The sequence below is a fragment of the Etheostoma spectabile genome, chromosome 4 (genome assembly GCF_008692095.1).
Source record: "Etheostoma spectabile isolate EspeVRDwgs_2016 chromosome 4, UIUC_Espe_1.0, whole genome shotgun sequence".
Lineage (NCBI taxonomy): Eukaryota > Metazoa > Chordata > Actinopteri > Perciformes > Percidae > Etheostoma > Etheostoma spectabile.
The window spans coordinates 35,232,359-35,246,335 of record NC_045736.1 but is presented as its reverse complement, the minus strand read 5'-3'; the positions used below and the strand labels follow the sequence as shown (position 1 = coordinate 35,246,335).

General features: G+C 40.2%; 2 protein-coding genes across 2 annotated transcripts in view; one reads left to right on the top strand and one right to left on the bottom strand.

Moving 5' to 3' along the window:
• Positions 1 to 3,381: 3,381 nt before the first annotated feature.
• The window catches only part of sypl2a (synaptophysin-like 2a), a 17,769-nt gene continuing 7,173 nt past the window's right edge, over positions 3,382 to 13,977 (bottom strand). Inside the window, exons 3-6 of the mRNA XM_032513188.1 lie at positions 11,842 to 11,960; positions 8,692 to 8,890; positions 7,243 to 7,416; positions 3,382 to 4,176 (exon numbers count right to left, since the gene is read on the bottom strand). Of these exons, the coding sequence (XP_032369079.1) occupies positions 4,051 to 4,176; positions 7,243 to 7,416; positions 8,692 to 8,890; positions 11,842 to 11,960 (618 nt within the window). The 3' untranslated portion in view covers positions 3,382 to 4,050. The remainder of the gene's footprint in view (positions 4,177 to 7,242; positions 7,417 to 8,691; positions 8,891 to 11,841; positions 11,961 to 13,977) is intronic.
• Positions 8,362 to 13,977, top strand: part of zc3h11a (zinc finger CCCH-type containing 11A) — a 28,244-nt gene continuing 22,628 nt past the window's right edge. The window contains exon 1 of the mRNA XM_032513175.1: positions 8,362 to 8,372. The gene's annotated coding sequence lies outside the window, so the exon portion shown is untranslated. The remainder of the gene's footprint in view (positions 8,373 to 13,977) is intronic.

Here is a 13,977-nt window from a genome sequence, read left to right as displayed (position 1 = left end):
CCCCCCAAACCCCCATCACCACTAGGCTGGCTATGGGTAAAAAGTTCAGTAAGCAGTAAAACTACATGGAATTAATTAGTTTGGGATGTATTTCATAATCCTAGCAATTTCTGAGCTTCAACTAAATCCTTGATGAATACAACCCACCACGTAATCCACATTGGAAACATCTCCAATTGCAAAGGACCTTGTCTAAATGGTTTGAAGGTTCTCACAGGCAGCCCAGTTGCATCGATCACCACGCATCAACAACGGGGTTCCACTTCTCAAATGGTCGGAAATTCCGCCGGATTTCACCCTTTTCAGTCGGTTGTCCGCTCCTTCCTCCTTTGTGCTGGCGTTTTAACCTCCAGTCGGTTTATGAGGACTAAGGTTAACTGCTCCTCAGATCTCTGGAGACAGCTAGCTGGACTAGCTTTTCAATCTGAGTTTTCTGTCGCACAACTAAAACAACGTAGACACGTTCCACCAAAACAAGTTCCTTCCCGAGGCTACTTTGCAGCGGCACTACAGCTTTTCATGGTACTTAGCACCGCCCATGATGATTGTGATTGGTTAAAAAAAAGAAGAAAAAAAAAAGACAATAAATCAGAGCTGATCCCAGGATGCTGTGTGGACTAACCAGGTCCTCCTCTGCGTTGTGGAGGAAGGTCTGGCAATGCGAGACTAGGAAAGATCAAGCTCAGAGATCAGTGGCCAAGAGGCTAACATAGTATGAATAGACATATACTGATGATGGAATTTCATGGTTGAGTGACATTAATACAATGTGTACAGAATTAGGAAATATCATTCAAACCTATCTGGTTTTAATTGTATTCTATATAACCTTTGGAAATGTGCAGTACTCTAGGTTGGTGGAACAATCTCCAACATGTTATTTTTGCAAGTGGTAAAGACCCAGTTCAGTTTCTGTAAAATTGTTCATGTGGGGCTCAACCACAGAACATGTTTATGATAAAATAGGCGGGCAAAGCAGAGAAAGGGGAGGTAACCTAGCTTCTAGCTCAGCCCATCTGAGCTTTCATTTTCTCAAAGGCAGAGCAGGATACCCAGGGCTCGGTTTACACCTATCACCATTTCTAGCCACCGAAAGACCATAGGCAAGCTGGGGGGAACACAATGTTTAAAAACCTCAAAGTTAAATTTTCATGCCACGGGAGCTTTAAAGTCACGCCTCCATACCTTCACTAATTTGGATCCCATCAGTTTTAAATCAGTCTTTTTTTTTCTTCCAACCTGGTGTAAATGAATCTTTGAAATTGGTCCGGTATTAACGAGAATGCTGTGACCAGCAACCACACATCAGGATGCAATGTATGCATAAGAGGCAAATGGGTCTCCATTTCATCTACTAAAAGTACTGTTTTTGCTACTGACAGGCTCAGAATATCATGTGTATTAAGTGTCTGACAACATTGTGGTAAGAATACCTACAGAGATAGGCCTTTTTGTTAAATATCGTAGTAAGATGTGATTACTCTTTAACAAAAAGCTCTGAGGCAAAAAAACAGCACTTTTAGTGGATGTAAATAAATGGTGCGTAACTGCCCAATAACGTGCATTGCCGCTTGTTTTGTACTGCTTAATAATAGACCATTTTCAAAAATTGCTGTTCCCATCAGTCACTTAGAAACAAAACGGGAAAATAAGGTCTAGATAAAAAAATAAAAAAAGTTACCCTTATAAACAAGTGAAACATACTGTCAGACTAATATGAAAGATATAATCACATACAAACTAAGGGTGGGGAAAAAAATAAAATCAATAGAGCATAGTATCGCATTATTGTCCGTAACAAGACTGTATCGATACACAGGCACCAAGTATCGATCTTTTATTTATTATATATGTGTTGGTCAGTTTGTCTGCTTGACAATCCCATTTTGCAGCAATAAAATTGAAATGAGATGAAATTTATCTTTTTAGATAGAACAGATGTTGACAAAGTTTCCTTTTGGGGACATAATTTGAAATCGGGGAAAAATTAGAAGTTGGAAAAAAGGTAATAAATTGTATTAAATCACAGAATACTACAATATGTTTAAAATTGCAATGCTATCGTATAATAAGACATAAGTATTGTGATGATATTGTTTTTGGAGGCGTCTGGTGATCCCCACCCTTAAAACAAATTCATTGTGCAATGTAATTAAGAAAGGAGTCAGAATCCAGCAGTTCCAGCTCTCATGTTTTACACTCGTCAATACAGGTAAACCATGGTTTCATTACATAAACATCCCATATATGACTAGGCTCTAGTTAAGATAACATTTATCTTTTAAAATTGATAAAGCATCTTACGAATTGTGTTTAATTCGCAGCCTCTCATTTCCTTCCTACAGAGGCTAAGTTGGGGAAATAAAACAACTGCACAGGTGGCCCAATAACTCAAAACGGTTACTTCAAGGAAATCTTAGATCCCTTTTAGTGCAATGATCAACGTGATGAAAAAGAATCATCAAAACTGACTGTAGGAATTCAATACAAAACCTAATGTATGGCTATGGCTGTTAAGTTACAAGTAGAGCAGAACTATATGGGCATTAAGAAATACAGAAAGAGTACATAACTCTGGCAACCACAGTTTGCCACTGTTGTTAGTTAAACTATATCATCACACGATTAGGCCTAAAGCTACTCAGTGGATAAACACATTCAACAGCAGATCTGACATTACAAAACAAATCAAGGAGAAGCTGCACACTGACACTTATCATTTGGGAAATACAAACAGAAACCCAACATTGGTTTTAAAAATATGCAACGGACCAATTAACGTAGATAAAAATACAAATGAACTGCATATAAATAAAGTCACCTTTCCCAAAATATCGCACAAACAAAAGAATGAGTCTTAGTGTTGAAGAGTAGTGTAAATGATAACATTCTGAGGTTTGGCCTGACGTCTATCAGTCCCTTTCACTGTAATGGCATGTACAACAGATACTGGAGTAAACCTGTAGGGAACCTGCCTTGATCTGTATACAGGCTGAAAATAAGGCTGCAGCAAACGCCATCCCAGACAACCTGAAACATCACACAAAATGAAACTTTCAAAATGAAAGTCTGCCAGAGAAGTGCAGTAGATTGTAGTGCGATTTTTCTTTTTTCTTTTTTACTTAGTATTCTTTTTAAGAGCAATAAATTCAAAGTGTGTTGAAACTGCAACACCCATGGGGTTATAAAGTATATTTAAGAGTGTGTGTGTGTGTGTGTGTGTGTGTGTGTGTGTGTGTGTGTGTGTGTTTGTGTGTGTGTGTCAGTAGATTAGAACCTTGGTGGGGAAATGGCATGGCGGTTACCTTAATGGTTAGATGGTCTGGTGCCTCAGAGGCAGAGTTGAGAAAAGAAGAGAACACATGGCTTAGTCCGATCATAGAGCAGGGCTCTGCTATCAGCTGTTGCTATAACTGGAGAATAAGAGCATTCGACATATTTTGCCCCTCATGCTATGACTCATCTAATGAAATTGAAGTGACTTACATGTTTAGAAATACAGTACTTGGGATCTGTACTGTAGCATTTTCTCTTACTGATTACAAATTGGACTGAACCCCAGGGGTGGATTTGCGCCCACCTAAAAAGTTTGCTTTTGGATTTTGTTTTTTACGGCAACACTTGCTTTTACCGGGTGTGAGGGATGTTTGCTTTCTCTGGCTGAAGACTAGTAGAGATTCTGGGTTCTTACATCACAATTTCATCACTATGTGGCTCCCTGAAGGCCAGACATCAGGGGAGGACAGTGTGCTAATATGGAAGGAAATGCACTGCAGGCCTGCTGTTCTAAACACCAAGTACATACAGTGATGACAGATTTAAAATGAAAATAAAGGGTTGCTCAGTCATTGGGGACTAGGTGAACTTGAGCTAAAGACCCGTAGCTGAAAAATAGCTCCAACATGTGTTGGGAGGTACAGGGGGTATTTAGGACAATCGCCTTCTTTTTGTTTTCTCCATTTCTGCAAGTTAACATTAGAGACCAGTGTTGGGCACAGAGCGTTCGTGCTGCGGGCATGGGGCTATGCTTGAGGAGCCTCAGTGATGTGGCTACGGCTCAGGGGGCCCTGCTTCCTCCATGGTGGCTGGTGGGTTGGGATCCTTGTGGAAAGGAGTCTCCTTGTAGATGAACCAGCAGTTCCCTGCCCACAGGATCAAGTTCAAAAAGCCAAATATCTGGAGAAAGACAGAAAAGAGATAAGATAGGAAGTGACAACAAATAATGTGTAGGGTGTACTTTATTTTTTAAAAGATTTTTTAGGCCTTTATTTGACAGGACAGCTGAAGACATGCAGCAAAGGGCCACAGGTCGGAGTCGAACCTGGGCCCACCGAGTCGAGGAGTAAACCTCTATATATGGTGTCTACCGAGCTATCCAGGCTCCCCGTACGGTCTACTTTTAAAGCTCACTGCGTTCTGATTTTGTTCAAAGTAGTACTGATCAGTCAAAATCTTATGGAAATTACAATATGCGCAACAACAATTTGCAAATCGCTGGAGGCGACGTGTCAAAATACCAACTGAAATTAAATACAGTATGGACGTGCTGCACAGATATCTTTGCCTACACATCATCATCTTTCTACAGACATAAGAAAACACCTTTGTTTGCTACACAATCCCCGCAAAAATCAAAACAATAAAAATGTTTTTCAATGAAAAACAGAGCAATGTAAAAATGATCATTCCCTTCAATATCACAAATCGATCCGGAACTGCAACATCAGTGGTCATGATGTTGTGTTCTCCACTTTTGGGTTCCAGTGCGGTCATGCTATAGGCTTTAAAAGATTTCATCTGTTGCTGTCACACACACACACAGCTTAATATTACAACTATATGAAATTTGATATATTGACTTTAAAGGCTTGAAAATAAGACTGCCCTGTACATCAACACTTACATTATTGTCAAATACGAAAATACTAGCTATTATTGCATCTACAGATTTATTTTGATCACAATAACACCCAAAAATGGAAAAATAAACTGCTGCTGTAAGACTACACTTTCATTTTACGAAGTACATTACAATTTTATTATACATAGTTAAAGCAACATTTTGTTACTTTTTACCATTAAATAACATCAAATCATTTTGATTGCTGCATTGCATAGCAATGTTACACCTGCTCTTACACTATGTAGTCTCGCATTGCCAGACCTTCCTCCACAGCGGTGGTTTATCGGCATTTCTTTAAACCAATCACAATAACCTTGGGCGGTGCTAAGGGCCAGACGGAGCCACTGCAAAATAGCCTCAGGAAGGAACTTGTCTTGGTGGAATATGTACGTTTTTTAGTCGTGCAACAGAAATCTCAGATTAGACAGATAGTCTAGACTGGATTTACCCTGAGAGTCCCCAGAAAGAGGAAGGTGATGGGCATCCGACCGAAATGGAAGACATCCTGCAGAATTTACGAATTTACAACACATTATGTAACTTTACCGAGCGGGTCAGATCTCCTGGGAGAAGTGATATAACACTGATTTTTGGTGAAATTGGATCATATTTTGTGGAGAAATGTAATTTCTGTTGTAACCTCTAATGTCCACTGACTGCTCTGCCTCCACACTCTGATTTAGGGAGTTTCCTGATGGACAGAAAGCTTTACTTGGTTAAGAAAGGCTTAAAGCAAATGGCTGGTGGAGATGTTGGAACTGGATGAGCGGGCGATGGGTGCAGCAGCCGCTCCAGACATGACGACGGAGGCTAGAAGTCCAAGAGGACACGGAGGAAGCTATGTTGGCCCACTCGGACTGGATTTTGGTTCTGCTAGATTTTGAACATAAGTAATTTAATAACAAATGCAAGTGTATAATGGTGTATAAAGAAATACACTCTGAAACTGTTGGGTCGCCAAATCACCCAAAAAATACTGTGTTGCAGAAATTGTGACACAATCCCAGTAGTGGAAGGGATGTTGGTTTTTATTTCAAACACCAGATGGCACTGGCTGTACTCCACTATTCCACTAGAGCACTCATATACAACAACGATCTACTATCAGCCACAGTCTAGTAGTTTGTGTTGAAAATTGATAAAGTGATGATGCTGAGGTTTCTAGCACCAGAAAGAGCTAATCTCTTCCCAAATTAAAATTGTAGTAAGTCTAGAATTGTTAGTGTACAGCTGGTGAAATCAGGTGGCCATCAGGTAAGTTTGTTCCCAGCAGCAGAGACAACATGCAGCAACAACATGGTGAAATGCCAACATTTGATTATCAGCTCACAATGCTGCCTGCTTCTGGACAAAACTAGTGTTTAAATAGTTGTACTGCAAACTCTCTCTGCTATGTACGGAGCAGAAATTCATAATGCATCCGATTCAAACCATCAGCAATGCACAGAAGTTCTATTAGAAAGCGTGCCACTGTGTTTTTGTGTAACTGTCAAATAATAATAATAAAACACCATTTTATTTTGGGACTATAGAGGGTGGCAGGACAGCCGAAGCCCTGCTATTTGGGGGGCAGGGATCACGCAGCACATTAAACCCCCCAACCGGGGTCAACATACCCAGCGTGAATAGCTGGCTATTTTTCCTACTGTAGACAGTGAATGGCGATGAACGTGTCGGAGTTTGTGAGAGACGAAGAGGATGACTTGTCAGACAGTAGGTCCAGAAGCATACCTCTAAAAACCAGAGTTTTTAGAGGAGGAGCTGCATGCTTTGGAAATAGAACGAGAGGAGGAGATTGTGATCACTCAACAGCCCGAGGACGTGAGGCATCCTGCAGCCCTTCGACATTTTTTTTCGGTGCAATAAAGTCGACTGGGAAAAACGCAGAATGGATTTAATAAACAGCTGTCCACAGAATAGGTGATCACTGTAAACATGACGCATGGTTATTTTAAGGGATAGATCGACCAATATTAGACCTGTACTGGCGTGATTTCTTGGCCAGCAGTGCTTCAGATGGGATTCCACCCGGTATAGTCCCAAGTCAATATCTGCCTAGGAAATCGTCTAGTCTTAATCTGCAAAGCTATCCGTACTCATTGTGAATAACCAGGACACAAGAAATAATTATGTTTTTGTTTTTTGCTAACCAGCAACATACTACGCTACGCTAACTAGCGGCTGGGCTGCTGGTGTTGCACCGGACTAAAACAATGCGTGCACTGAGACATAAAATGCGTCTCCTCTGAAGCACAAATATGGCCACTCTGAGAATATTGGGTCTCTTAACAAAAACGTACTAAGGTCCGTGGCAGCTGCAGTACTTTTTGAAGACTTACCACAGAGGCATTGAGGCGGCCCATGGAAGGAAATTCTCCTGGCTTACAGAATTCTTTGCATGACTCCGCTAGGTGGTCGGGGTTAGTGGCCCACTTGACATCAGTCAGGCCTTTGCCCCAGGCTGAGGACGACACGAGCCACAAGAAGGCAAAGGCAGCGGTCAGCACCAGGTCCTGGAGGCAGAGTACACAGTAAACACTCAGCATCTTTACATTCACAATTAGAGATGTTCCGATACAGATACCAGTATTGGTACCGCCTCTGATACTGCCTAAATCGCTCGTATCTTTATCGGGAAGTACTGGAGTTTATGCACCGATCCGATATCACGTAATAAAGCCCTAAAGAAAATCTACGTTGAAGTATTTGTTCTTTTTTCGTTATAACTGATTGCCAAACTGGATGATAAAAGAAAGTTCTGTGGCATTTGTTTTTGTTTGTTCATGTTTCACAAAAAGTTTAACCTGAGCCAGACCGAAGATACAAAGATAGAAATCATATCCATACAGGGATAGTAGTATACTGTTTAAACATATATAAACACATTGGATCGGATCATCGGACATTGTATTGGATCTGTACTCAGTATTGGCCGATACGCAAGTTCAGGTATCAGAATCGGTATCGGGAATAAAGAAATGGTATTGGACCATCTCAATTCACAATCATGCCACACACATATTCAGAAGGTATTTATTTGCTGTGTGTTTTGTCATTTAAAATTCAAAAGAGTAACACATAAAGTTACTGAGATATAAAGAATGAGGGTTCAGTGGAGACAAAGTAAAATGAGATTAGAGCTAGGGCTGCACAATTAATCGCAAAATATCTGTCAAACCATTCAGAATTAAGTACTGTGGTGCAGAGATGTGCCAGCCTACAAATTGTATCCTAAAGAAAAAAAATCTCTGCTTGGTACAGAACCTCACAAAAATCACTATAGTCATTTTCATTTCTTTCAATGTTAAATTTTCAATGAAAATGAGAAAAATGATCATTCCCTCCAACATTGTGAATCATATTGCAATTAGATATTTTCCTCATATCGTGCAGCCCTAATTAAGACCATACCTAAGTCACGTTTCCAAGTAAAATAGAACATGTAATTCTGTGTAATAATAATGTAAGGGTTGGATTGGTGTTGGTGAAAAAATAGTAGGGATATTATATTACAAAAGCGAACCACATGCCATCACCAAGCCAAAAAATATGTACCTGTTACGTTCTTGTTACAGACGCAGCAGGACAAAGCGGCGTTTACACTACGAAAGACAGAGGTCCAATACTTCCCAAACGCCTCGCCGAGTGGTTTGAGTAATCAAAACACAATTTGATTATTTTGTGGGGTGTTTTAGGCCTTTATTTCCACAGGACAGATGAAGACATGAAAGGGGAGAGAGAGTCCCGCGGCAGCAAAGGGCCGCAGGTCGGAGTGGGTGTGTACTCACTATGATGGGACCACGGGTGGTCTGGCGGTAGACGTTCTGGTAGCCCAGGTAGAGGATCAGCGTGGCGGTGCAATAAAGGAACCCAAACACACCAATACACACAAAGAACTCTGCCGAGGAGGAGAAGTCACCCTGCAGGAAGGTCGTATTGGTTTGAGTGCCGTTGCATGTCGGCAGTTCATATGGTTGTGCTGGCAACCTGAATGAAGGTACAGAGGGAGAAAGCACTTTCAACAGTCGCTCTGATGACTCGTTTTACTCTTTTGTGTGATTTCAGAGAAAACAAGTCCTCACCTGATTTACTCTTCTATCCAAGGAATGCAAGAACAGAGAATATAAAAAGGGTTAAGCGAGAGTTGAAAGGTTTTACAAATATTGTATGAACATATAAGAGAGACAGAGAGAGAATGAGCACCAAACAAAGCAGTGAATCAGAGGAATTACATTTTTTTTTATTTTATTTTTTACTTTATTATTATTATTAGCAGTTAAGTTCTAAAATATATATAAAAATATCCACACGGGAAGGCGCTGCATTGCTGGATTTTGGGATGGTTTAGACCTGGTTTTAATATCTGTCTTAAGTGATAGCATGACAGCGCTACAGTAAATATGTGTGTTCCAACACAACAATACCTCAATATCGATGCCGCAACGACATTGTAGTGTGGACTATTGGTGCTTTCACAAAAGATTTACACAATGATATTTTTAACAAGTAAAATGGTATGTTTTAGGCCTGGATGTTTTTATGCCATTGTTTAGGCAATGGCATTTAAAGAGCCTTTTCTCCATGTCCACTCAAGTTTCTCAGCTTGCTCTCTAGCAACATGCACGCGGTCCAGGTAGCTTTGCATACAAATGGTTGTCATTCTCAAGGCAACTTTTACTTTTATACTTTAAGTAAATTTCCAAGCCTGTACTCTGTTACTTTTACTTGAGTTAAGAAGTTAGATCAGTACTTCTACTTTTACCAGAGTATTTTTAACACAAGTATCTGTATTAACAATTATTTAAAGTAAGGCAACATCAAAAAGAAAGGTCTTCAGCCTTAATTTAAAAGAACAGAGTTGCAGAGGACCTGCAGTTTTTGGGAGTTTGTTCCAGACATGAGGAGCATAGAAACTCAATGCTGCTTCCCTCTATTTAGCTCTGAGTCTGGGGACAGCAAGCAGACCTGTCCCAGACGACCTGAAAGGTCTGGAGGTGGGGGGGGGTCATAGTGTAGTAGCAGATCAGAAATGTACTTCAGCCCTAAACTGTTTAGTGATTTCAGCTGACAGCTGGAGCTTACCTCTGCTCTGTCTGTGGTTCTCCACTTCAGAATTACACTTTAATGACAAATGAATTGGCGTTTCGTTTACATTACCAATGCAAAATGCCATGGCAGCTGATCATCTGAAGTTAATTAGTCTAAAAAAGCCTAATAATTGAGATTCTGTTGATTGACGAGAAAGTACAATGCAACCGCTGTTCTGAACAGAGATCTAATGTAAAGTAACTTTATAATGAGTTTCTTATTTTGTTGCTGTCTCTAAAGTATTGTCATTGTTTACGGTCTGTTATTGAACTATTGTTCAGGCAAGGGATAAAGGTTCCCCATTTCTCTCCATTCATATGTATTTGATGAAACAGTGCTGCAGATTCTACACTTGCTTTCCTCAGATCTGTTGGTATTGTTTTTTTTATTTTACCTGGGCAAAACCTTAGTGCAAGCCTTTAGTAAATAAGAACAAATGTGATCATACTGTTCAGAGGCTGAGAAAGGGCTGCAATACTTAATAGTAAATATTCCGCTAGTCTTGTCTCAAAAGAATGTTCCGTTTCTGCGAACCACTCTGATGCTCTCAGCTGTTTGCTCATGCAGAATGCCAACAAGTCTGCTTAACTCCAGATGCTGGCACCACTTCTTTCACTGGCGTCCCGTGTGATCACCAGTTTGACTAATAACCCTGTCTTTATTGACTTTCAGTGGAATAGTATGGTGCTGATATGATTGTATATAAAGTTCAGATGGTATAGACAGACTCACAATCAAATCAGTATTTGTACAGTCATCTGACAACAAAGATATGTTACTGCAATATAAGTATTGTGTATTTGGCTATATTTGAGGCACAAAATTAAAGCAATGCTATAGAACATTTCCCGCTTCGGTCCCCCTACATGTTGGACGTGGAATTGTCCCATTTTGTCTAATTTAAAACTACAGATCCGCTTTGAATGCAGAAGTGCCCTTCACCCTGTTACGAGTTTATGAACCACTGAAACAATTTTGGAAACATTTTAAGGTATTAAAAGTTCTCTAGTGTTGCTTTAAGCCATCAAGAGTATCAGGGGAAAGAATGGAGGTTTAACCTGCTGAGACCAACCCTGTGTAATACTTCTGTACTTACTTACCCTGCATAATACTTACACTTGCTATTTTGAACACAATGTGTTCACACCGACAAAGTATGACCAAATGCAACACTGGGAGTACCCGTATGCTGCACTCAAAGTAGTCAAAACGTTGAGTGCGGAATGCTGGACACTACTCGCACTCCATGGTTGCTATGGAGCAGAGGCTATGGGATCACCAACGTATTTTCCAATATTTTCCAACTTGTGAATGTGGCGGGCGAGGAAGCTGCAGATTTTGCAATTGAAATGGTGGATACCAAACTATACAAATGTAATTTATACATGTGTATGACTTTATTGCATTCAGATCGTAAGAAAACAAGCTGGTATATATTTTGCATAGCAACAATAGGCTGTGGTAATGCTGTGCTTGGCTGTAATTTACCATTAAAGAGAGGAGGAAGGAGAAGAAGAATTTCTGGTCAGTGCAAAAAGGCTACGTGCAATTTGAACACTACCTTGTGAGTAAATAGCATGCTACTACATGTGTGTACTCATACAGTATCAGAATTGAGACACACTGCAAGTGTAAAAGCCATACTTTTCACCAGATGATGACACTAATCCACAAACGTGTTTTTTGCCAAACTGAAAGAGGAGAAAGACTTCGAAGGGTTTTGTCCTGGAGTTTTTTTTAAAACAATCTGAAAATTCTGTTTGTATTTTTAAAATGTATTGTTGATGTGGACAAGGTTCAATAAGAGATACACAGCAGAGGCTATTGTGACTGGGAGCGTTCTACAGTACCTGAATGGGTAGCCAAACGCAGGCTTTATGTCTTCCGGCGATGCTCCCGTGCATGAGACTGTAATGTGGGATGTCCCAGAGTAACCTCCAGTGGTGGCAAAGGCAAAGATGGTGAAGACCTGTAGGGCAGAGAAATATGCGAGGGTTAAAGGGTTTTTAGGGAGAGGCGAGTTTACCTGACAAGTGTCTCGAGCAATCAGGCTTCTGGTTTTAAAGGAAATTAAAGTTGGTTCAGCTGCTGTAATTCTGATTTAATAAAAACACATTCATAGACTCTTGATACAAGTTTTTATTCAAAATAAATTACTGCCAATTTAATGACCGACACTGTAAGAAACTGCCATTACTGACTATTGTCCATGTTTACAGGATGTGACACACAGACTAGTTAGTCATTCAATCAATTTAATAATGTAAATTCCTCATACTTATAAAAAACTAGAGGTAAGATTCTACATTAAATTCAATGCATTTACCCTTCTAGATGTGACTTTCACCTTCTGAAATAATTTCCCTGCTTTAATATCACTCTCCTCCCTGCAGTCATCACATCCTTTATCCACACAGGAAACTCCCTTCCTGCGGCTCAGAGCTGAAGGCAAAAATGGCAAATGCTTTACTATAAAGCTAAAAAAAAGAAAAACAAAAAACTTTCAGCTTCAACCAGCCAGCTCTTGCAAAAAGCCATCAGATAATTAAATTCCATTTACTAAAGATACTAAGGTATTAGTAGTACGTTGGTAATCTTATGGAGCCTCTTAAAGGATAGGGCATGTGATTGTCTACATTGTTCTCATTCCATGGGAAGACCTACAATGACTGAATTAAAACTAGGGCTGTCAATCAATTAAAATATTGAAAGCGCCCTATGACGTCATTCTTTGTCTAATCACAACAGGTAATTCAACTGCAGACGAAAACAAACTACGGAAAATATGTACCACTAGGTTTGTCATCTGTGATAAGCAGTAAAAGTAAATATACACAGTGACAATGGTGACAGGGCAGTGAATGCACCTAACCATGGCAGATCAAATCAAGGAAAGGGTGGCAGAGCCAAACCAGTACCAAACATGCATGTTTGTGTCAGTCCAAATTACGCACCCACTGATATAATGCCATTTATTTTCCAAGTGTAAGTAAGTGAAAATGAGTCCAGCGCGAGAAGTATGTGCTGAATTAATGAAAATGAATGATGTTCTATACAATATCTTGCTGTTGCACAGTGCATTTCATCTGTGGGAAATTACTATATACAGAGGGTGGCTGAAAGGCCCCCGGACTTATAATTCCCTCGATTTTCACATGACAAAATACCACAACAATTGTGGTGTTAGAGACGCGAGGGGACGTCTGTTCAGTCCCCAGACCGACAGGATAAAATCTGGGTGGGGAAAGTGAAAGAGCAACGCTTGTCCCTCCCTAATTACCACCACTGAGGTGCCCTTGAGCAAGGCCCTTAACCTCCAACCGCTCCAGTGGAGCTGCTCAGTGGCCAGCAGATCAGACTGTGGTCATACTGGCTAGCTTCCAGGTAGGAATTTGGAACTGTGTGAATGTGATCAGGGCATTCCTGCAAAAGAGAGGTGGCCTCTCAGTGAACCTTCCCTAAATAAATAGAAAGGTAAAGGAAAATATAAAACCTGCCCATCAACTAGATTCTTTTAGAATTAGAAGAAAGTCGGCGAGTATGTTTACATGCACACAATATTTTGGTTTTTGTCCTTGTTCCAAAAAAAGATGATTCTGACTAAGAGCTGTTATTGCATTGCTAATCAAAGTGAATATCCCACTAAACCTGATATCTAGGTATTTGATAATGCAGCTAGATAAAAGTAGCTCTGTTTCTCCTTCTTATCAGGTCTGCAGCCTAGCAAACTGTTGGCTGGTCGGTATGTGTACAGCAACCTTAGCAACGCACAGAGCTGGCCATAAGCCGGAAACAGGCAAGAGGGCGTAAAAACCCTGATTGAGACGCATATTCCGAATGCGGTGTATACACTGCCAACGAATGCTTCTAAAAACCTGAATAATACCAGAATACCCCATGTCTTAATCGGAAAATGCTATATTCTGAATAATGCCTTATTCTGTATACATGACCTGTCTCAAATTTGGAATATTGTCATATTCTGA